The following is a 24,463-nucleotide window of genomic DNA, read 5'->3' on the forward strand; positions in this document are numbered from 1 at the left end:
TAACTCCCTTTCAAATCCTGTCCTAGGTCCAGTGCCCTGTTGGGAAAAACCACAACTCTTTTAACTCATAGCTCCTGGATCTGCACCCCAAAGAGCACTTTCCTAGCCTGTGCTCAGGGGGTACATCGTGCATGATCCCATGTAGTCAGTCATGTTTCCTTGTCACTCTGATGCCTGACCCATCTGTCTTCATGTGGAGAGACACAACTTGGTATGGAAACCCCCCTCGCTGTACAAAAAGAGTCTCCATGGCCATCACACTTGTAGTGGGTCTGCTAGCTGCTTCCTGGGCTACCATGAGGGCAGCTGGATTAGGAGCATCTGAGATCTGTTAAACTGAACTAAGTAAGTACCCAGAGGTACTCACTGCTGCTGAAAGGCTTCCTGGGAAAAGAGAATTTAATGACTAGGTTACATTCAGTCAAACTATCCTGCCCCTCCCGCCCCCGGATGTCCTGGTAGGTGAGGCAACAGGTGTCCTGATGTGGACTATAAAGCCAACCTGAAGTGGAGCCTCTCACCTGTAGCCTGAAGCATTGCTCCTTCCCCTTCCTGTCTCCCTCCTGCGTGCCTCCTCCTTCCCTGTCCTTCTCCCTCTTTCCCCTTCTCTCCTGCCTGCCTTCCTCCCCCTCCCATCCCTCTCTCTCTCTCCTGCTCCCTCCCTCAGTCTACTTCTCCCTTTCTTCTCCCTCCCTCCTGTTCTGCTCTTGGTCCCCCACCCTCTTGCCCACTTCCTCCTAACTCCTCCTTCCCTCCTGCACCCCATATATCTAGATCAGGCCAAAGCCAGGGTTTTCAGCACCAAGGCCCAGCCCTGCCCTGGCCACCAGCACAACGTGGCCAGTGGGTCCCCTTCCACACTCCTGCCCACTCCCAACAGAGCCTTGGCCCCCAGCTCTTTTCTTTAAAAGCATTTCTGGGTGTCACCTGGTCCTTCCAGGCTGGAATAGAGACTCCACCTCCCTAGCAGTCATGCCCTTGGATGGGCTGTCCTGTTGCTGAGGAACCCCAGTCCTGGCTGTGTTTTGGAATCCACAGGTGCTGTGGCTGAGACTCAGTTGCACTCACTTTGGGGACTTTGTCCATGGCCTGCCCTCGGGGACACAGTGCCAGCAGGAAAGTGAGGTTATTCCAGGGACAAGCAACCCTTTTGCTGCCCAACACAAAACCAACATGCCTGGGGCCATGCAGGCCTGGTGATCCCAGAGCTGGCCACTCAGGTGCTTTTCGTTACAGTGGCTGCCATGTTTTTAAGAGACTATTTAACTGTTTCCACAGTGATATGTTGCCACGGACCAGCACAGCAGTAGACGATGAGGCCCTCTCAGGGTTGAGAGACTGCGCAGGGTGGTCAGAGATTCGGTTAAAGAAATCACAAACAGACACACTTCAAGAGAGAGTGTAAATCTGAGTGTAATTTTGGGTTTTTGGCCAGTATTTATATGTTCTCTAAAAGCATAGGAAGAGTGAATATACTTTTCACAAAGTAATATTTTTATCATAAAAGCTAACAAAGCCAAGGACACAACAGAGAAATCATTAAACTAACCATTCTATTGTTACACAGAGTTTAGTAATGTTTCATTTGTATCAGCCTTTTTATAATTTTATTTTTTAATTAGCAACTAATGACCAGAAAAGGGAAAGATTTTAGAGAGACAGTTGTAGCAGAATAAAGTTTGTGGGCCTTGAGAAAGCGAGATAAGTTTCCAGGTGGTCAGCATTTCTTTTAATCATCTTTGTGGCAGCTTCTGGTGGTCGTTATCTCTTGGCAGGCATTTGGCTTCTCTGCATCTTAGGGAGTTTGCTGTTCTCCCCCTGCGCGCATGGTTCCCTGCCCACGCCGGACCTCAGGGACCATGGAAACAACCATTAGCCCTGAGGGTCACTGCAGGGAGAGGTGCAGCAATATGTGATAATGGCAGCATTGGGAGAAAACAAAATCATCACCGAAACACCATCATAGCAGAGCTAGAGGAACAACTTGTTTCTACACAAATCAAGGGGGTGGGTGGGGGGGAGGGGTAGTCCAGCTTTACTGCCTGGAGGCATGAGGACCAGAGACTGAGCCTGACAGGGGACAGAAGTGGAACTGTCATGTCCTGGCTGTAACAAGCAAACCATGCCAAGTTATGTGTACCCTTAGGTAATGACTACTGTCCATCTAACTGAAAACTTGTGGTTCTGATAACAGTGAAGCATCACCTGGATGTTTGCTAGAAATGACAACCTGCGTGGTTCACATTATTACAGGGCACACAGGGAGCAGCCCAGAACCCAAACCTGCCTGTTCTAAGTGGTTTTGCCATACACCACATCAATCAAAACCCCCTCTAGTGCATCAGTCATTTAATAGAAATGAACTTTAATGTAATTTCTGTGCAAAGAGTGCAAAACAGGAAATCCAAGGAATAAAATGTCCAAATCAAGCACCAAAAGTTACCACATCCCCTCTGGTAAAAAGCCCAGCCATCAGGGTTGGAAAACAGCAGCATCACTGAGGCCTGGGAGTCGTGACCAATTGTAGAGCACCTCCTGCAGGGACCCAGAGGAAAGGGACAGAAGGGAACCGGCATGTCTGTGACAGAAGGAGCACAATCAAAATCAAATAAAAGCTGACATTATTAACCTCCCCCATGTGACCCTCAGGCACATCTACTTCAACCAACACCTGTTTCAAGACCAGGAAGCAAGTGCAGCTTCTTCACTGTTCTCTCTGCTCCATGTTCCTCCTCCAGGTCTCCCTTTGCTCCCCATCTTTCTTTCTTCCTTTCTCTAGTCCTCTCTGCAGCTTTTCCTCCTCCTCAGCTCCATCCTCCTTAGGTGATGTTGAGAACCTGGAACCTCCCGTTTTCCTGGGCACTTCCCTGTTACAACATCAGTGTAACTGAATGGACACTGAGGGTGGCAGTAATGGGATGGGAGTAGAACTGTAACTTCATACCTTTCCAGTGTGCTCAAGGTGAGAAGTGCTGGTTCAGAATACTCTAGAAAGATTTGTAGGGGCAGGAAACATCATTTTCCCTCAGCCCACTGGAATTTTGGATGAGATCCCTGTAACAAAAGGCAAATTAACAAGAAAATGGCAAGTAGAAGCTTTCAGGCTGGACTAGAGAATCCACACCACTAACAATTATGCCCTTGGATGGGCTGTCCTGTCCTGGAGGAACCCCAGTCCTGGCTGTGTTTGTAGAATCCACAGGTGTTGTGGCTGAGACTCAGTTGCACTCACTTTGGGGACTTTGTCCTTCCCTCATGAGCAGGTATGCCAGTACTGGGGAAAAGGAGGACCACAAAAGATGTGGCTTAAGACTGTTCTTCAGAAATGCTAGGTCAAAGGGAGGTGGGGGGCCTTCCCAGTGTCACAGGGGTTAGGGACAGCACTATCAAGATACTGCCAGCCACTATGGCACTAGTTTGATCCCTGCCCAGCCAATTATCTTACCCACATGGCCCAGCTGACCTCTCCTGTCTCACCTGCTGCTCCCATCAGCAGTATACTTCATTACATCTGCCTGTTCTGCTCCCTCCTCTCTCAGTGAATCCTCTCAGCCCTGCACCTCTGGCTTATACCCCAGCTCTTGTATGCATTAATAAATAAATATTTTAAAAAAGAAAACAACAAAGTAGGGTCCTGGTGTCACAGGCAGTTGACCGCTGCACTGTTAAGCTGTCTGCAGTGTCTTCAGCCTGGTTTCGATCCTGGCTGCCAGGCGATATTCCCACAGTGGGCAGCAGACTTGTCCGGTCTTGCTGCCTGCTGCTCCCCTCCTCAGTGTGCGTGGTCAATCTCCCTGTTCTGTTTCCGGCTCTGTGTCCAGTGAATCCTCTCACACTCCCACACATCTGGCATGTATCCTGGTTCTTTATAAATACACACATCTTTATTTTTTAAAGATTTATTTATTTATTTGTTTGTTTGTTTGTTTATGCTTATAAGCACTGGGTACAGTCAGAAGTGCAGGAGGGTGAGAGAATTCACTAGAGCCAGAGGGAAGAGCAGAGCAGGCAGATTGATGAAGTACACTGCTGAGGGGAGCAGCAGGCAGCAGGAGTGGTCTGTGTGCCATGTGGGACCCTCGCTTGGTGGTGGGGGAGCGAACGGGCGCTGCAGAGGCTGCAGGCATCTTCGCAACCCATTGCTCAACTGCTGCGCCACCGGGGAGGCCGAAACACACAAATCTTTAAAATAAAAACAAAGTAAGGATGTTATAATTTTACAAGCATGGAGATGAAACCTTAGCAAAATTTGTTAGCTAGTGTCCTCTGTTGTTGTTTGCAGGCTGATTTTGCCCTTCCTGGCATGAACAGAGGAGGGACACTTCAAAATCTAAGTTTGACTTTTAATCAAAAAAAAAAAAAAGTGAAAGAGCAGTAATTTATCCTGTGTCTACTGATTCTCAATTGTCCTCATTTCAAATGTTCATGCTGAAGTATTAAATTGGTGGATGACATAATCTGCTGATTGACTATGGATAATACACAGATTGTCTGAATTTATTTTGAATATAAGTTTCACATTCTGTTTTAAATTTGATAGCAATTTTTTAAAAAGAGAATAATTTCCTTTTAGAGCTCACATGAAAAAATCTAAATAAATGTTGAAAGATTGTATGCAGGTCTAGTTCCCCAAAATAAAAATAGTCATATTGAAGTTTTAAGATGTATATCAATATAACTCATGGCAATAAATTTTGATAAAGGAAAATCCAAGTAAGATGGTCCTTAGAAAGTAATTCTAAGAGAAATGTTTAAAAAAAATGTTTAAATATGTAAATATCATCCAGAAATAACAATGATCTCTCTAATTGAGATCCTGGAAAATTTGTCTTCTAGTTAGTGCAGAAATAAAACAAACAGTTTAATCACCTTCAACTCTTCAGCTTAGATAATAAACACCAAGGAAGATGTTAAAATGTATTTAAATATTAGAATAGAAGACAAAATCACTTATATTTGCAGACTGCTTAAACCAAACTAGTATTAGCATGCCTTAGCTAGAAAAATTACCATCAGTATATGTTAAGTATTCAATAAATAGGTTGTTTTCTTAGAAAACAATTAAATGGCAAATGATAATAACTTGAAAATAATTTATCATAGATGTAAATAAAAGAGAAGTTAACAATTACATACAGGAATTTTTACAACTGCACATACAAAAAAAAAACCTTGGATATCTTACAGTGGTATAACCCATTGTTTGTGATTTTAATGAAAACACAAATGTAAATTCCCTGCATTCCACTAAAATCCCAATGAGTGTAGAAAGGATGAAATAATCCTCATATTCCAATAACAATCAAGGATATTGTGCTAAATTTTGTGCAATGATTTTTTTTGTGTGTGTGCACAAGGTGGTGAAATATACCAGAAATTACTTGGCTCACTCTCAAAATTTGTTTAGTTTGACAGGACCGCCATCAACTATCTAAAATGTGTCATTTCCATCTTCCAGAGTCCTGACCTTTATTTGGTGTAGTCCTTCTCTTCAGTTGTTCTGCTTGCTCTGTGTTGGAGCATTGCTGGGGATTGAACTTGTGATGCACTGGCTGAGGATAGCTTCATAGGTTGCTTCTAAACATTTTGTGCCACCAGGGAGGCCAAGCAAAAGTGAACTTTTATGCACCTGGAAAATATTTTAAAATATGAACCTGTATGCCACTCACAATGTTGCTGAAAACAAGAAAACTCTCAGGCAACAGTGATGAAGCCACATTCAAGTTACTAACTCGCAGAGCAAGGACAGTGTCATTAAAAGGTTAAAGATGGAGGAAAACCAAACAACAGATGCTTTCATTTCATTTTATTTTATTTGGAAAGACATATATATATATATATATATATATATATATATAATATATATATATATATATGAACCCGGGTACAGTCTATATGTGTGGAAGTGTGAGAGGATTCACCAGAGATGGAGGGGGAAACAGAACAGGCAGACTGACAGAAATACACTGCTGAGAGGAGCAGCGAGCAAGACAGGAGAGGTCTGCTGCAACATTGGCTTGCTCCTCAGCCAGCAGGGACCAAACCGGCACTGCAGAGTCTGTGCACAGCTTCATAGCTCTGCGGTCAACTGCCTGAGACACCAGGGAGGCCCCCAAAACACCAGATGATTTTAAAACCACATTTTGGTTGATTTAATAATAATTCCTAGAGATTACATATAATACACAAATAGTAACTATTCTATCACCAGTGTTAACACATTAAAGGGATGAGAGCATGTGTGAAAGAAGCCACCTCTGAGAAAAAGTTTAATTTGAAATCTAATAAAACTGTAATGTGAACCCCATAGATTTCACAACTGAAGCATCATCCTAAGTATAATTCCAAAAATTATTATTCTAAATAAATATTTCTCAAAAGAGTTTCTAGGAATGGGGAATGAAGGGTAAATAAATTTGTTACATATCAAAACCAGTGTGATCCCACAATCAAATAGAGGGAAATTTATACACAAAAAGACTTTGATTAGGAAAGGAAGGGGAAAATGTTTTTAGGAAATAAGATATGCAAAAATGAATGAATAAATCAATATAAAAATAGAGAAAATAGGGCTGCCCTAGTGGCGCAGCAGTTGAGCGCTGGACTGCAAAGCTGCCTGCAGCATCTGCAGCGCTGGTTCAATCCCAGCTGTCAGTGAGGGTCCCACGTAGCACACAAACCTCTCCTGCTGCACCCCCTGCTCCCCTCAGCAGTGTATTTTGTCAGTCTTCCTGTTCTGTTCCCGGCTCTGGCTCTGGTGAACTCTCTCACCCTCCCGCGCTTCTGACGGTACCCAGTGCTTGTTTAAATAAATAATCTTAAAAAAAAACCAAAAAACAGAATAGGACTTCCCTAGTGGTGCTGCAGTTGCGTGTCTGGTTGTGAAGCTGACTGTAGCCTCTGCAACATTGATTTTATCCCTGGCCACCAGGCGAGGGTCCCACAGGGCATGCAGATCTCTCCTGCTGCCCTCTGCTCCCCTCAGCAGTGTGTCATCAGTCTGCCTGTTCTGTTTCCCACTCTGGTTCTGGTGAATTCTCTCACCCTCCTGCACTTCTGACTGTACCCAGTGCTTGTATACCTAAATAAATAAATCTTAAAAAAATAAGGCTAATATTATTAGTTTATTTTCTAAAGTCTACTAATAAAGTGGCTCCAGAATCAACACATTTATTTGCACACATACACTTGGGCAGCCATCCCCCAGGGGAAGCTCAACTCTCCTCATGGTTCCTTCTCTGTGTGCCTTCCTCCTCAGGTAGTACTGCAGGAAATCTGGCCACAGGCCCTGGCAAATGATCTGCCAGGGGCAGCAGGACAGTGATAAGACCAAAACTCCACCCTGATAGGGGAAACCACCCAGGCCATTCAAGGCTTTTGTCATGGAGCAACCACCTGGCAACCCTGCTAGAGCCTGCAAATTTGTAGTCTGAAAGCCCGCTGAAGAACTTAAGAAAGGTGTTGTCATTGCCTGCGACTGTAGGCCTCTCATCTTAGTCCTGGTGCCACTGAATGGAAGTGGAGTGAGAGGGCCTGTATCCTGCCAGAAGAGGTCTGTGTGAGAAGGCACCTGCCTGCTGGTTCCAGTAATTCAAGGTCAGTCCTCCCCACCTGCTATTGCCTTCCTGAGGAGATGTGCACAAAATGTTCCTTGACAACCACATCATCATGAATGTAGGGATTGTTCCAAAAAGTAAGGAGAGCTTGCAGCAATCTGCCTTCATGCACCTGACAGTACAAAGTGGAGGAGTGGGTGAAGACCTCCATCCAGGAGAACTACGCTTTCCTCACCCTTGCCATGGATCAGTCTTTTCCCTGAACTTTCACGCAGCTCCACAGACTCCCTCTCCCTGGGCTCACCTTCAGGTTGATCATGTAGCCCAGCATGTCCTCATCTAGGTCACTCAGCCAGGCTGATATCTGAGGAAAGTCCACAAACTGGCTAAGGTCATGGAGACTGCTGCCACTGAGGAGGATGGGGCTGGCCAACAGGGCAAGGGTGGTTAAGGTCTATCAACTGACTGAGAGACCTTCAAGCCACCCATGAAGGGGAAATCACCAGAGTCTCTCCACTGCTGCAGCACTAGCTACAGGCAGGCCCGCCCTACCCACCTGGGTGGTGTGTGTCCCTGAAGCAATATAGGCAGGCCCTGCTCCCTGGGACATCCTTATCCCCACTTCCATCAGCTACCCAGTTGCTGATGACCAGATATAAGCAGTCTCTGGGTACCTAGCCAGTCCCTAATGTGGGGCTCTGTTCTGTGCCTTCACCCCAAGGGCCATTTTTTTTTTTCACTGAACATGAACTTTGTATGGAAAGCATTTCTTCAGTTACTCACCTGGTGTCCACTAACGACCCCCAAGTCCCCTCACTGATTCCCTCTGGGACTCACCCACCCCTCCCAAGGCTGTTTATCACATGCAATCAGCAGGGAGAAGATCCAGGCTCTATGCCAAGGATTCTGGGCCAGCAAGGTAAGAGTGTGCTCACACCTGGGACCTTTGGTACAAGAGGGCTACTCTTTTGCCTGAGTAGTATCCACACCTACCCTCTCCCCTAGATAGCACTCCCCTCAAGCCTTGCCCCAAGGATCCCTTGCCATAGGCCAGCCACACTGGGTGCTGCCAGAAGAAGAAGCAGCAAGGATATGATTTTTGCCCAGAAGCCACGGATGCCCTGAATAATGATACCTCGTCGGCAATGCAGATGGGGCTGTGATGCTGGCTGATTCTGAGCATCAGCCTCCAATGGGCGCAGCTCACTTGCCAGCTCATTGGCTTCAACTCTAAGTGAAGGACCTGCACTGCCTCCAGGAGGGGTGGGGTGGTGTCTGCGGGTGTAGTCCCTGGCTGCTCCCGTTGCCTGCCACGGCCACTGCCACCACCAAGTCTCTCCCTTGCCCAGGTCTCTATGCTGTCCAATGCCTCCAGAGTCACCTCTTCCTCAGCCACCACCTCCAAGGCATGCCCAGTCACTAGCACCAACCCTTCTCTGCAAATTGCCTACAAACTCTGGGGCCAGGCCTCAGTTGCCTGCCCACCCGTCTGACAGAAGAGGGGGGTCTGCTCCTGAATGCCAGCATCCGGGGTCCTCTCAGCCAAGGGGCCTCCCTGGGCAACACTGCCCTGAGGAGTGTGCTGCCCCAGATAACCTCCGGACCCTGCCTCCTCAGGACCACTCGCCAACACCAGGACAACCACAGAGGAATACCTGGGGGCCTGGCCTGGGCCTTGCCTCACCCTCCAAGTGTTGTGGGTGCTGGGTGAGGAGCATCCCCTACAACAGGTGTGATGCAACAGGAGGGCACAGGAGGTGGCAGCATATGGGCTGGGGCTACCATTTTCAGGCCCAGCAGGAAGCAGTAAACATGTTCAGGCAGGTCTACCCCTGCAAGGCTGAACTCTGCAGTGGGCAGAGGAGTACCTGCTCACAAGTTGGGCGTGACACCTGTGGGGACACTTGCTAGGCACACCCTTGCTGCTCAGAAACAATCAGGGAGAGGCCGGTGGGCGGTGGTCTGACTGGTCCACACTCACTGCTGCCAAGTGGCCTAACACACATCTTCCAAGGCCTGGGAGCCAGCGTCATGGTGACTGCCAGCCTTAGGCCACCAGGCAGCAGTCCCCAGTGTCCAGGGCCAGCCTGTCATTGGACCCCTGGGGGATGCCATCTTGAGGGGTCCCTTGCTCCAACCAGACTGCTACCTGAGTCCCTTAGGAAACCCCCACACCACCAGAATAGCTCAAGGGGAGGGAAGTCTGAGACATTCCCAGTGGAATAAGAGCCAGTTGCGCTCCAGGCTGAGACCCACAGGAGATGAGTGTCTCTGGCAGGATTGGGGCCTGAGTGCCCAAACAGTCTTTGGGTTGAAGACCACTGATGCAGGGGCTTTGCTGGGGTCTCTCTCTGCCTCGGTGCCTGTGAGGGTCAGTCTCTCCCGGTCTCTGTCCCCACCTCTGCAGAGGGGCTGAGCCTCACTCCCTCTGGCTCTCAGGCTGCCCTTCCTTGGTGGCCCTGACTTCCCCAACTCTGTGTCAGCTCTGAAAAGGTGGTCACCTGCACACGGCCAGCTGTTTTCCAGCAGAGGATGGCCCTCCTACCAAGCAGGTGTCCCTTGGAATGCTGACTCTGTGTGCCCACACTTTTGCAAGGGTGTGGAGTGAGGGAGGAGTGAAGATCTGGTGCTTGCTCCTCAGCCAAAGAGTGCAGCGAAGGAGGAGATAACCCCCCCTCCTGCACTCCTGGTGTGACACTGCACAAGACCAACCTTAGGATCCCTTTGAGAAGCTCCCTGCTGGGATGCTCCCTGGAGCAGTCTTTGTGTGCTGAGTGTGTCTTCTTGGCCTGCCAGGGCTGTGCTAAACCCCCAGCTACAGCCCTGCCACTAGCTCACCCTTCCAGATCTCCAGCCTCTGAAGGCATTCAGGACCCAGCCAGGGGCCCTCCATGTTTTTAACTGACTGGCCAGATCAATGCTTTGTCCCTCATTAGAGATCCCAGGGGAGGGCACGCCTATGATCTGCCAGGCTTCCAGTCCAGACCTAAGACCAAGATGGCTGGCACATCAGCTCTGGCCTCCCTGTGTCCTAGGGCAGGCGGGGTAGGAGGTGGCATGGGTGGCAGTGTGGGCGCTGAGTGTCTTTCTGTGGGGCCTGCAGTCCCAGGGGCTCAAGCCATCTCTCTAGGTCCAACGCCACCACAGAATGTTGTATGATGGGTCTAGGCCTTCACCATGCCAAGTCCTTACCCTTTGTGAGAGAACAGCACTGAATTTAAGCAGGCCAAATGCTTTTTTCTAGTTATTTGCTGGTAATAGCAGAGAACTGTAATTTGGCCTACACGTTTCATGACATCTTAAAGCATGTCCTCAGGAAAGAGAAAATCAGAGAGCTTTTATAGAAAGGGTAAGGAAGTGAGTGGTTGGGCTTCCCTCTTGGCTCAAGGGGTTAAGCACAGCACTACGAAGATGTCTGTGGCCTCTGCTGCCAGTGGACCCCGGGCCTGCCAGGTAGCTCTCCTTGTGGTGCAGCAGACTATCTCACCTGCTATTCCCCTCAGCAGTATATTTCACTCAGTCTGCCTCTTTTGTTTTCCACTTTGTCTCTGATGATCCTCTTACCCCCACACTTCAGTTCTTGGATGAATAAATGAATGACTCTTCAAAAAGATAAAATAGATAAAACAAAGTAAAGAGCAGTGGGATCTACAAGGTAAAATGTTGACAAAGGCACAGGTGAATAATCAGGTGAAGGTGTCACAAGTTAGCTTTAGGTCAGCACTGCCCTTTCAGTCTTTCTCAACCTGATGATGTTGCTGGTCAGCTAGGTTCTTGTGTTCTACTGAAGGAGGAATTATCACCAACACACTGGCTGAAGATTAACAAGCTCAGCTTTGTTGCAGGAGGGACTCCTGACAGCAGGATTGGGTGCTTGGGAGAAGCACATTACTGAGGGCATAGGTGCCCTTTTATAGGGTCCTTGGGGACTCTCCACTGTTCTTCAGAGCTCCCCACAATATTGTTCCTCTCTGGGGAATAGTGCTTTTCCACTGCCCCACTTTACCTTGTCACTTCCCTAGTCACCAAAAGGTTTGAAGAAACTGCAAGCTCACACCTGCCAGCCTTGGGGTTATCAGCTTTTCCATTTGAAAACTGTTCTCTCCTTACTTTTCCCACTCTTCCCTCAATATCTTCCTCTGAGCACCAATGATCAAGTATAGGAAGATGCTGCTGGTCACTGATTGGACTGTATTTCATCATGTCATTCCTCATGTGTCCATCCCACTTTGCAGGGAAACTGGCCTCCTTGTGAAATGTTCTTTTTAATAAGGCTGTATACTATAAAAGCTGATAGGCCTGTAAGTTCAGTTACCTGATAGGGAGAAAAATATGATTAGATTAGAATTTGACAGTGACCTACGACTGAATAGGAAAGAAACAGGAAACCGCAGTGGGCCAATATCAAGCAAAAAATTTGAAACAGTCGTTGGAACTATTCGAAGAAACTAAAGTGCAGAAGATGGCTTCACAAGTGAATTCAAAGATGAACTAACGGTTTGTTCTCAGTGCTTGGTTTTTTGCAAATGACTTTGCTTTGCTGAAGGATGTGTGTGAGTGTGTACATGAGGAGGCAGCTGGCAGTTTTGACGGAGACTGCAGCATCTGGGTGTTTGCACACGCACCCGTGTCTGCATTCATGTTCTCAAGTGGTACTTGTGTGTTCCGTGTCCCTGCTGTTCTTGAAAGGTGTCTGAGGTGTTTTGGGAAGGTTTTCAGGAATCTACCAGGCAACATGTATAATGCAATATACGTTTTGCACGGCCTGAAGATTTATGGAGTGAGTGAATAAAAATATGATTTTAACTTGTAAAGTAACTGAAGATTTGGTGCAGGTGGATGACTGGCTGGCATGATTCTTTTGCATGCCAAACTAAACCTTTGAGGACAGAGTCTGTGAGTATTTTTTATGATTGTGTTGCATAAAAATATTCCATGATTGTTATTAGGGGACATTTTTATATTTTTGTTATGCATAGTGGAAAAAAGATTTTATACTTTGTCTCACTCTCTATCTGTCTGTCTCTGTGTGTCAGACACACGCCTACCAACAGAGTTTGCAGGGGTGTTATCATACATGCAGGAACAAAAGGCACACAAGCACTTGCTAAAAAGAGGCCTGGCAATTCCCACATGTGTGGTGGGAACAATTAGGTTATGTGAGGCTTCTGTCGCTTGTCTGGAGAGACCCCTGGGAACACACACACCCCAACTGCTGCTTCCCCAAAGTCTGTCTTTGGATTTTGGAGCTTGGAGAGCATCATATTTGGTGTGGCTTTTGGCTGGCATTTACTTTACTCTTGTACCTGTGATACCCGCCCCATGGTGTGCATTGGTGTCTAAGGAGATCCAGAGCAGATGCTACACACATACACACCTGGCTTCTTTCTGTAGGGTGCTGGACAAGACTGTCTTTTCTCCAGTGCTGGGCACACACATGTTCCAGCTGGCTTTTTCTACAGCAGCTTGGAGAGCCAAGCCGTTTCTGGGAGCTGGGAGACATCCCTGGATGCCTAAAAACTAGAGGTAGCTTTTCACTTTTGAGGAAAAAAATATTTGCAGACAACTGTGAGTTGATTCCTTCCAGTTCATGGAATCTTTTCACAGGTACGTTGTAGGCCTTGCTCTGCAGGTTATATTATAATTGAGCTGGGGCTTCCATGACTTCTCCCTCCGCTGGTTCGTGGCCTGCACCAGCAGGTGGCTGGCCACTGGCCGCCAGCTCAGACCGCCTCACAGGAGGCCCTGCAGTAAACCCAATTCAGGAGCAGGCTGGTGCTAGATGCCAGCACAAGTCTCTCTTCCCGTTGCATCAGCGTGCAGAGCAGGCAGGGAGAGGCACAGCAGCATGGGCTCCTGGGTGTTGGGAAGCAAAGACTGCTATTCCGGCTCGGAGGCCAGGGCTTACCACCAGCATAGAGGTGACTTGCAGGTGGCCCAACTTTTCTCAGACACTGCTTCTCCTTCCACAAAAGGAGGAGTTTGGATTAAATGATTTCCAAGTTCCCTCTTGGCCATAATAGTTTCCAGTTCCCAGAGAGTGAAGGCAGAGAAGTGAATTCCCCTGGAATCTAGCCTCCTGCACAGGCCATGTCGTCTGACTCTGGCTATCAGTCTCCCCAGGAAAGAAGACACAATTTTGAGCCAGCTGGATTGCTGTGGTGTCTGTGTGATCTGGTTACAGATAAAATGAGCTCCTTAGCCATTGAGGCTTCCTGCCTGAAGGCCTGTCACAGTGCAGTGATGCCCCTCGAGCACTGAAATCCACCGGGTGCTGTGACAAAACCTCATCAGGCCAGATGCTAGCGAGTGAGGCTCTTGGGTATAACCAGCATGAATTTGCTCTCAAATGATCATGTTAAAAGTCTATCCTGAGGCCCTTAAACATGCTTGGAGGCCATCCAAGTCATAGAAAGCAGAAATTATAGGACAATTTTAACATCTGTAACCTCATGTGTGTATGCATACATCTGCATGTGCACTGTGCACACTTCATATGACCATGTAAAATTTCAGGTGCAGCTGAATTTCTAAAGCCTGTTGGGTAATAATCATTGCCAAATGTGGTTCCACTGGGTAATCATAATTAGCCTGGAAGTTGTGGGGATTTTAGAGTTATGGTCGCATGCAATTGTAACACCGGAACCAAATAATTTTCTCTTCATTGGTGGAGAAGGCAGACTGCTCAGACCACATGTGTTTTGCCACAGGGTTGGACAAAATCCAAAATGGTTCAATATTTCATAAGCTTGATGTGTTTTTGAGGGTTAGGAGATATACTAACCTGGGCCTCCCCTGGTGGCGCAGCGGTTGAGGGCTGGGCTGCAAAGCTAACTGCAGCCTCTGCAGCACCAGTTCGATCCCCGGCCGCCAGCGAGGGTCCCACATGGCGCGCAGACCTCTCCAGCCGACCGCTGCTCCCCTTAGCAGTGTACTTTGGTCCTTCTGCCTGCTCTGGTCCCCGCTCTGGCTCTGGTGAATTCTCTTGCCCTCCCACGCTTCTGACTGTACCCAGTGCTTGTATAAATAAATAAATAATTTTTTTTTAAAAAAAGGAGATATACTAACCTTCGGTCACAGCTCTGTAGACTGTGGGATATGGTTCTTAATAACATTCTGTTGTTTTTTTTTATATTTATGCATACAAGAACTGGGCTGTAGGCCAGAGGCCCAGGAGGTGAGAGGACTCAGCAGAGACAGAGTGGGGAATAGTACAGTTGGATCTGCTGAAATACACTGCTGATGGGGGCACCAGGAAGACCGGAGAGGTCTTCTGCGCCATATGGGTCAGCTCCCTGGCCAGGGATTGAACTCATGCTGCAGTGGCTGCCTATAGCTTGATAGCACTGAGACTTTAACCCCTGACCCACCAAGGAGGCTCCATGTTAGACATTTTCAAAAGCATATGATGTGACAGGTCAAGAGAGCTGTTTTTTTTTTTGTTTGTTTGTTTGTTTGTTTTCTTTTGTTTTCTTTTGTTTTGTGTTTATTTTTTTTTACCTCCATTTCCTGGTATCTGTAGACATGGGGGTACCAGCAAGTGAGTAGAGCCTTTTCGTGTACCCTCCAGCCATTGGTATATCTAGTTTTGTGCATTATCATTCACTTTCGTCTTAAGACTGGACTCTTTCTTTCTCCAGCATTGTTTATATGGCAAATCCATCCTGAAGTGGGTTGTGTGCTTTGTAAAAGTCACAGCTGGTGCAGGGGCTCTGTCTGCATATGCATGTTCTCACTCTACCCCACCGGGTGCCTGGGGTGCTGAACACTAGGTCTGGCAGCTGTGGGCACGTAGCAGCGCAGGGCTGGGTATTCCCTGGACAGGCAGGCCCTTCCCCTGAGGTTACTCCCTTGTGCTTGCCAAGAAGATAAATCTGCTGGGAAGAGAGAACCCAGGGCTTCAGGTAAGTGTTGCTGGGATCATAGGGAGAAAACTGGGCTCAGACCAGGGGCATCAACCCTTACTTGGGTTCATGGGCTGCTCTCGTGGGCGCCCATCCTCGGTGTCTTTGTGGGGAGCTGGCTAGCTTGGGGGTGTTTCTGTTATGTGAGTGGAGGTCAGGTATCCTTGTCTCCACTGAAGACACTGGAGCACTCCAATTTCTAATAACCCCAATTCACCTTTCCTCCATGATTGTCCTGGTTGCCTGGAAACACGGCCTCTCTTTGGAGGCAAGACCATGGAAACCACACACTCTAGGAGCTGCTGCTCCAGATGCTTCCCCGCAGGCACCTGTCCACGTTTGGGTCAGAATTTCTCTTGACACCGTCATGTTGCCTTTGGAGCACCTGTTGGCTGCCTTCCCTGGGCAGGCCGCCGTGAACACTTGACCCCTCTGTCCATACATGGACATAAAGGAGATGGAAGCATTTAACTACAGCTGTAAACATGGTCACAAGAGGAAAGGGCCCGACAATCAGTTAATGTTTTATTTTATTTTTAAGATTTATTTATTTATGCATACAAAAGCTGAGGCACAGGGCAGAGATGGGGGGTGAGAGGATTCACCAGAGACAGAGCGGGGAACAGAACAGGCAGACTGACCAAAATACACTGCTGAAGGGAGCAGCCTGCAAGACAGGAGAGGTCTGATTTGCTATGTGGGTGGCTCTCTGGCAGGCCAGGGATCGAACACTTGCTGCAGAGGCTTTGGATTGCTTCATAGTGCAGTGCTTAACCCCTTGTGCCACCAGGGAGGCCCATGAGTTAATATTTCATATGGTCATCCCTTTATGGGGAATTAAGTGGCTTCAAATTTCCCTTCAGGGGCAAGTCACCCTAACTGAACCTGTGGACTGCATCTTGTGTAGCAGCTGGAAGTGCCATGTTGAGTCGCAAGGGGGATGAAGCAATAGCTGTGGGGGGCCCAGGAGGTGGATCATCCGCTTCCTTCTGGGCCCTGTCGTGGCCTTTATGCCCCAACACTGGCTGGCCAGGTCAGGTGTCCCTCCCTCCCACGCTGTACTTACTGCCGTGTCGGGAGAATTGTGTGTGCAGTGGGCAGGACTTTGGGGTATGTCAGACGATCTGTGTTCACTAGGGAGATGCCCAGCATGTGAGGCTGTGAGGCAAAGGGGGACCTCCCTCCAAACTTAGCCTCTTTTCCCTACCGATAAATTCAGCTTTACCAAAAGGACCTCAGACTGGGTGTTTAGGCCACAGAGGCTAATTTTCACAGTGTGGGAGGCTGGAAGCCCAAGATTGAGGTGCCACCACTCGGGCTCTGGCGAGGGCCTCTTCCTGTGTGCACACGGCTGGCTTCTTGTTGTGTCTGCCACCAGACAGCAGAGAGGTCGAGCAGTTGTCTGGGGTTCTCTTCTGAGAGCTGGTACTGTTACATGAGGGCTCTACACTCAGGGCCCAATCACCTCTAGAGGGTGGGGCCTCCTGGCACCACCTGCAGGTTAGGACACTGCGTTGGAACCTTGGGGGCCCAGACACACAGTCCAGGGGTGTAAGTGATCCCGGGTGGGCAGATGCTCAAGAAAATGGCCCGTGGGCCCTCTGCATTGCACCCAACTGCCCCTCACTGCACCTGGCACCTCTGTGCCCCTACACCCGCCAGCAGGCAGCAGGAGATGTTTTGGGAAACTCTAGATAAAGGGGCTGTGGGAGGAAATTGTTGCGCAGAGCAAAGTCTCAGAGTCGGGGGGGGGCTCCCTAGTCTGGTGACTGTTTCCTGGGGCTTCCTCCATGGGCAGCCAGGGAAGCGTAAGGCTTTTAAGTCTCCTCAGGACAAGGCAGCTATTCTTCCTGGGGGCAGCGTGGGGGCAGCAAATGAAAACCCTCTGTGACCTGACTGCTGGGGACCTCATGTCCCCAGCAAGCCAAAGGGCCAGGGCCGAGCTGGGGATGACTTGCTTTCCCCCACAAGACAGGCCCCGGACCACTATGCTGGCAACTGTAAAGAACGTTTGGGTTGTTGTGCCCAATCCTCCTCGTGTGGGTGACATTTGCCCCAAGGTCAAGGGTGTTTCTCTCCCTGTCCCGGACACCACCTCTTAAGACCAACCAGCACTGCCAGCACATGTGCTGGCCCTGCAGGACTGTCATGTGTCTGCAGGTGACCCCACTACTCGCTGTGGCCTTCCCTAATGGCTCAGCAGACCTGGCCTGTGGGCCAAATGCCGGCCCTGGGGCCAACGAGCCCCCCGGGCAGGGCCAGGCCTGGCACCCGGGGGCACTCAGTCTCACCATTTTGCTCAGAAGATGATAATCTTGTGTGGAAGGACTTGCCCAGCCTAGGATCAAAGCTTCAGAAGTACATTTTACCACCCAAAGTTGGTGGGCAGGGAATGGTGGGCAGGAATCGGGAACAGGGGGTAAGGTAAAGTGAGATCCCAGAGAGGGTCTGGCACCTGGAACAAGATGCCCATCAGCCAGTGAGCCACGCCTCACCCTTCCCTGCCCGGCTAGACCTGCTTTCTAACTTCTCAGTTCGGGGACAGCTCAGATTTGAACATCTAATACCCTCCCCTACTTCCCGTCAGAATATTTCTCAGGGGATGAAGATGGGTGGGGCGGAAAGAGCACTTGGATTGTCACCTGTTACCTTGGTTAAGGGGCTTGGAGACCAGCTCTCATGCTGGTGAAGTGTTTCTGTCCATTGATGGGAGGACGGGTCCCTGAACCGCTTGATGGCCAATCTGGGGCTCCCCTGCCTTACCCCCCACCTCATCTGCTTTTACAGGAGACATGTTCCAGAAGAGCCTCTGCCTGCACTTAGCCTGGGACCTGTGTGCCCTCCTGCCCTGGGAGCCCCATGGGCCCAGAAGACCTGTGGAGAGACAGGGAGTGTGCAGACTTGCTTTTTGAGGTGTGTGGGTCTCTGGATCCCCTTGGTGCCTGGCTCCCAGCCTAGGGTACCTTGTGGCTTGATGTTCTCTGGCTTCAGACACTCTGGCCAGTGACTTGTGACTCACCTGCCAGGCCTCTGGGCAGGTAAGCCATCTGATTTCTGAGAAATAATTGTACACTGCACACTGCCGCTGCTACTCATGCCCTGCTGGCGGGGACTGGCTTTCTGAATACTCTCACTGTAGAGCCCCTGCTGGGGCACCATCCTGTTCATAGCCACCCCTCTGTTGTGGCTTCTCCCTCCCCTCCCAAGCCCTCAACTTAGGTGAAACCAGCAGGCCAGGAGAAGAAAGGAAACCAGCAGGCCAGGAGAAGCCACCCCCCCAAAGAGTGTCCTCAGCCCCCCCACAGAATCACTATGTCCCCGTGCCTCTACACCCCAAGCCAAGGACCGTGGTAGTTGTGTGCCTGCGTGCTGATCTCAGGCCTGATGTTCCCGGGCCACTCCAGAGATCTCTGCCTGCCTCTCCCTGGCCTGCCGTGTAACCTGCCTCCGGGTTAATCTCCCCATGGGTGAGGAGGTGCATCTCAGGGAGTCACCTTAGCTCCCCATGTCTCCTAGCTGGGACAGAGCACAGTGATTGGAAGTGACCACCTAGTGAGGGCCCTGGCCAGCTGTGGCTGGTGCCTACAGAGACCCCAGAATCACACTGCAAATGGGCTTGTAGCCGTCCAGAAGATGGGGCTGTTTCCCCTCTTGTCTGCAGAAGATGAATGTTAACCCTCTTCACAAAGTTGCAGTCAGTCAGTCATTTCAGAGCAGGTGCAGGAATGGTTAGTGACACTGGAATGTTCATGCACAAGGTTCATGCCCTTTGGAGGTGAGTTGGGTTTGCATCCCGCCTGCATGACCGATGTTGCCTTTGCTTGCTGAGCTGCACGTCTGCGCCAGACCAGGGGTGGAGTAGCCCCAGCGTCCATGCCAGACAGGGCAGGTGCGAATCACTGTACCACAGAGGATGGGAAACTTTGTGCCCTGTGGCGCAGGCTTGGGGAAAGAAAGGTTTCCAGGGACAAGCTAGCGAGGTGACAGACACAGAGTCAGGGTCTAGAGGCTGCCTTCACCCTTCCAGACAGAAAGGGGACACGGCAGCTGAGTGCCCAAAGCTGTCCCCTGCCCTGTAGCTTCCAGTCACCAGAGAGCCCGGCTGATTCGCACAGCCAGAGCCACACGCCCCGCTCAGGGAGTGTCTGTCCACATCTGGTGGGAGTTGTGTGGCTGTGCCTTGCTGTGCACTGCCTGTGCCTGGAGAATGAGGCATGTGATTTGGGTCTAGCCCCTTCCCTGCAGTTCCCTGTGACACTTAGCCCATCACTTTCTTCCTCTCAGGGAGCTTGGGGGCTTTAAGAAAACTGTTTTTTTTTTGCAGGTGGAGAGTGACTGTCGCTTGGATTTGGGGCGTGGGATCCTCTGTGTCCCCAGGAGCGGGACCCTTGGGGGGAGTGCTGGCATTGCCCGCCCCCCTCAGGCCGTGGGGAGGGGGAGGGTGTCAGGCTGGAGTGGCAACCTGATGGACCTGCAGCCACTGCCCCCTCACACTGCTTCCAGCCTCAGTGGCTGCTCCTTGGTCCAGCAATTGCTGCTGGAGAAGCAGAGGGCCCCGGTCAGCAGCACCCAGAAGCCAAGGAGCTCGAGGAGAACCTGGACCTCCGCGAGTGCATCGTCTTCAACACCCAGACCAGCTACCTCGGGGAAGAGAGCCTGGCCGACTGCGAGCACATCGTTAAGATGAAGTGGCTCTGAGCATCGAGCAGCGTGAGCTGAAGGACAAGATCCTCCTAGGCGAGGAGCCGCTCAACTGCTTGTTCTCGGGCCTTCAGCCCGAGAGAGGCCAATGGGCGCCTGTGCGGCCCAGGAGGGACTCAGCGGGGCGCCTCCCCGGCGCCGTGACACCCACCTGCGGGCACAGACCCCTCCGGTGCCCACGCGCTCTGAGAAAAGCAATAAGCCCCCTGGTGTTTGGGAAGACGTGGTGTCAAGTTTTGGTCCCCTGGTGCGGAGCAGGCCGCCGGGCCGCTGTTCCCCGCGGAAGGAGAAATTCAGGGCAGTGGCCTCTGACGCACCTCCTGGAAGCTGCAGCCTTTGCAGGTGGTCACCGGGCAAGCGGGGCATGGGTGAGCTCCGAGTCGCCCCCCGAGGTGGCTGGAGTAAAAGGACCTGGTTCCAAGTGTCTGCTGATAAAGCGCGGCCGCCTATTTGTTTCTGAGGCCCGGGCGCTGTTTCTGAGCGCACCTTCCCACCAGGACCTCGTTCTGCGTGGGGGTGGCCCTCGAGGCACATGGGTCTTCGCTGTGTGGGCTCTTCTGCCGCTCCGCCTGCGGCAGGGCAGGGGCCTCCCTCGGGGTGCTCAGGGACGCCTGGGCCCTGCAGCCGCTGAGCTTACCACGCGCCGGGCACTTGGCCCTCACGTTGATTCCCCGAACACCAGGGCCCGGCCAGCGGGAAGGGGCAGGCTCGCGGGGAGCACCCGCAGTAGTGCGCGTGGCCGACTTCCGTGGGGAGCCCTGGAGGCCTGCCCCGAGTGGCGTGGGAGCCCTGAGCGGAGGGTGCGGGCTGCCTGCTGGCCAGGTTTGACCCCGCGCCGACGCGCTGGCGAGCGCGTCCCTCCTCGGATGAGTGCTGGGTGGTCAGCGGCGAGGACGCCGGGGGCTTCATCTTAAGGCGCGCCAGTCAGACGCTGGTCCTAGCGGGGGTCACTTGCCGCCTCCTTCCCCATGGCCCGTGACAGAGGCTGCCCGGCTGGGGGCGGGGTGCCGCTCTCAGCAGTGACCACTGCCTTCCCAGCACAGGACTGTGGCTGCACCCCCGGGCCTCGCGCCCACCCAGGCCGCCGCAGTGAGGGGTCAGGAGCGCAGGCCTCTGCCGCAGGCGCCTCTCCTCCAGCAGAGAAAGCCCTGCCGGGAGTTTATATTCCTTTTAAATTAAGCTGTTTTGGTCTTGGGAAAAGTGCTTATTCTGCCAGTGGCGTGACCCCTCCCTCCCACATGATGTGGCCACCTGCTCTGAGCAGGCCACCCCAGACCTCGGTCTCTCTCCACTGTGGAGTCGACCCCAGGAACGTCGATGCATACTGTTTTCAGTTTACACCAGCCTTTCATCTGTGACTCTGCCCACGCCAATGCAGTATTGTGCTCATTTTGATGATGTGTATGTAAAATGTGAATAATGGGATCTGTGCTGTGTCCGTTGATGTCCCTTCACAACTTTCTCCTCCGTGCGCCTATAGACGGCGCTCTGTTACCCCTACCCTGTCCAAGCTCAACCCCAACCCTGTCCATTCCCGAGTGCGTCTCACACACCAGCTTTTTGGGAGTCCAGAGCTTCCTGGGAGTCAATGTACGTAACTTTGTATATACTGCTCTAGTGCACACAATAACAGCCTGTGCTAATGTTAGCCCTTGGTATTCTCAGGTGGTGGCTGTTGGCCCACCCTCTTTGATGGCCAGTTCTGGAATGCAGGGTAACAAGAGTCAGGCAGCTTTTGTGGCTCTCATCCCGCAGTCACCGTGCAGAATGTGTTCCAATCTCATGCTCATCACTTACCACTTACCACTCAATAGTCCATCCTGCTTGACGTTCTCAAAATAGTGTCTCTGAATGAAGCACATCTTTCATGTACCCAATTTATGTCATTTTTAAAGGACTCAATTATGCTCCCCATCGTCAGATTCTTGTCTAAGTGGCTGGTCAGTTGGGGGTGCAGGTGGCTCTGTAACTATGCCCCAGCGTGGCCGCATGATATCTGGGACATGCTGCCCTGTGCAGTGGGAAGCATGGACTTAGCTGAGTGCCAGACGTGCACTCTGCTCTGCGCTGGGCAGGGACGCTCAGCAGCAGACACAGCAGGGAACCCACTGGTCACTATGCACATCTACTCTTGGGATCCTCCCTTCCATTGCCAAGGTGGGTCACATGTCCTAACACGGACACCCTACCCCTCCTTTTCTTTCTCTTTCTATGAAAGCTCTCTGATTTTTTCTTTCCTTAGGATGCACTTTACGATAAGCTGAAAGGTGTAAACCAAATTATAATTCTCCGCTATTACAAGCGAAGAAATGAAAAAAAAAATGCCTGCTAACATTCAAACACACAGCATATATATGGATCAATTAATCTGTGACAAAGGAGTGCTGTATATACACTGAAACAAGTAAAGCATCTTCCATAAATGGTGCTGGTAAAACTGGTCTGCCACATACAAAAAATAAAATTAGGGTATCCCTGGTGGCACAAAGGGTTAAGAGGCAAATTATGAAGCTATCTGCAGCCACTGGAGCACATGTTCTATCCCCTGCAAGGGAGCCACCCACAAGGCACAGTAGACCTCTCCTGACTCACCTGCTGCTGCCCTCATCAATGTATTTCAGTCAGTCCACCTGTGGCCTGTTCTGTTCCTCACTCTGTCTCTTGTGAATATTCTCCCCCTGCCACACTCTAGCCTATACCTCAGTTCTTGTATACATAAATAAATGAATAAGTAAATCTAAAAAAAAAAAAAAAAAAAACTAGACCACCATCTCATAGAAGGTGTGTAAATTAATGCAAAATGGATAAAATGCATGGGGTAGAATCAGAAATCATGAAATATAAAGAAGAAAACATAGGCAATACTCTCATGAAACTTCAGAACTAGCATTTTGAGCAGCAAGGAAATCGAAGGAAAACATAAACAATGGTGACTAGATGAAACTGAGAAGTCTACTACAGCATAGGAGACAGTAACCATAATGAAGAGATTTCTAATGAACTGGATATAATATTTACATACCTTACATCTGACAAGGGACTGATAGTGAATATCTATGAAAATCATAAAACTCAACAAGAAGCATACAAACAACCTAATCAAAAAATGGACAGAAGAACTAAATGGGCACATATCATTAGGGACATTCAAATCAATATCACAATGAGATTCCATCTCACATCTTACATAAATAAATGAATAAACAAATAAAAAATAAAGAAATTTATTTATTTTTTTAAATATTTATTTATGCATTCAAGGGTTGGGGTGCTTTGCATAAGAGGTGCAGGGGGTAAGAGGATTCACCAGAGAGAGAGTGGGGAACAGAACAGGCAGACTGACCAAGTACACTTCCGAGGGAAGCAGTGGGCAAGTCAGGAGAGGTTTGTTACTTAAAACTTGCACCACCAGGGAGGCCCCAATAAACAGAAATTTTGAAGAGCTGGCAAGTGTATGGACAAAAATAAGCACAATTAAACCTTTAGTGGAAATGTAGGTGGTTCTAGTCCTTACAGAAAGCAATGTGGAGAGTCTCAAAGAATAAAAATGAAACTTGCCCTGCAATTCAGCAATTCACACACTTACATAGTCACCCAAGGAACACAGACATTATAATTCTGCGTTCAAACATGTGCTCCTAAGTTTACTGCAGCACTACTTACAATAGCCTAGATACGGAGACAAACTGAAAACCCAAAATCATTTTAAAATTTCAAGAAGATGTGATATATATAGGCTTACTGGAGTATTACTTGGTGGCCAAAAAAGAGGAACTCAAGTTGTTTGCAGCAACAAGGATGAGTTGGAAGGTAATAGTCTGCGGAGTATATCGGGGGAAGAATGGCAGGCATTTCTTGTCCTCCCACTGCACATGCACACTCAGCCAAATGGCATGGCACCATGTGGCATGGTACCATGTGGCATGGTGTACATGGTATGGGGTGTAGGTGGCATAGTGTGGCACAGAGTGGTGTGGTACCAAGGACGAAGGAGTGGTGCGGAGTGGCAGAGCACTACGGGGTATGTCGATGACTTAAAGTGGAGAGTATGAAGACACCAACAGGCATGATAGAACCAGTAATGGACCTACCCAAGATGGGTTGGTTGTGTGACATTTGGCATAGAAGGCAGGATGGTTCAAAGCAAGATTGCTCAGTGCAGACAGTTATGGAACTCTTTGAAACCTGGAGAGGGATTCCTGGGTGGCCAGCCACAAGAAGATGGTACCTGGTGGACAACCTCCTCTCCCAGTGGGCACTTCCCCAGAAATGGCCATAGATAGATGGATCACCGGTGCAGTT

At 49.9% G+C, this 24,463-nt stretch overlaps 1 protein-coding gene across 1 annotated transcript in view; it reads left to right on the forward strand.

The window, feature by feature from the left end:
• Positions 1-21,075, forward strand: part of LOC119250816 (protein Shroom2-like) — a 548,272-nt gene extending 527,197 nt beyond the window's left edge. The window contains 2 exon segments of the mRNA XM_037518413.1: positions 20,024-20,147; positions 20,150-21,075. Of these exon segments, the coding sequence (XP_037374310.1) occupies positions 20,024-20,147; positions 20,150-21,075 (1,050 nt within the window).
• The last annotated feature ends 3,388 nt before the right edge of the window (positions 21,076-24,463 follow it).

The sequence above is a fragment of the Talpa occidentalis genome, unplaced genomic scaffold (assembly GCF_014898055.3).
Source record: "Talpa occidentalis isolate TD23 unplaced genomic scaffold, MPIMG_talOcc4v2.1 talOcc4.18, whole genome shotgun sequence".
Taxonomy (NCBI): Eukaryota; Metazoa; Chordata; class Mammalia; order Eulipotyphla; family Talpidae; genus Talpa; species Talpa occidentalis.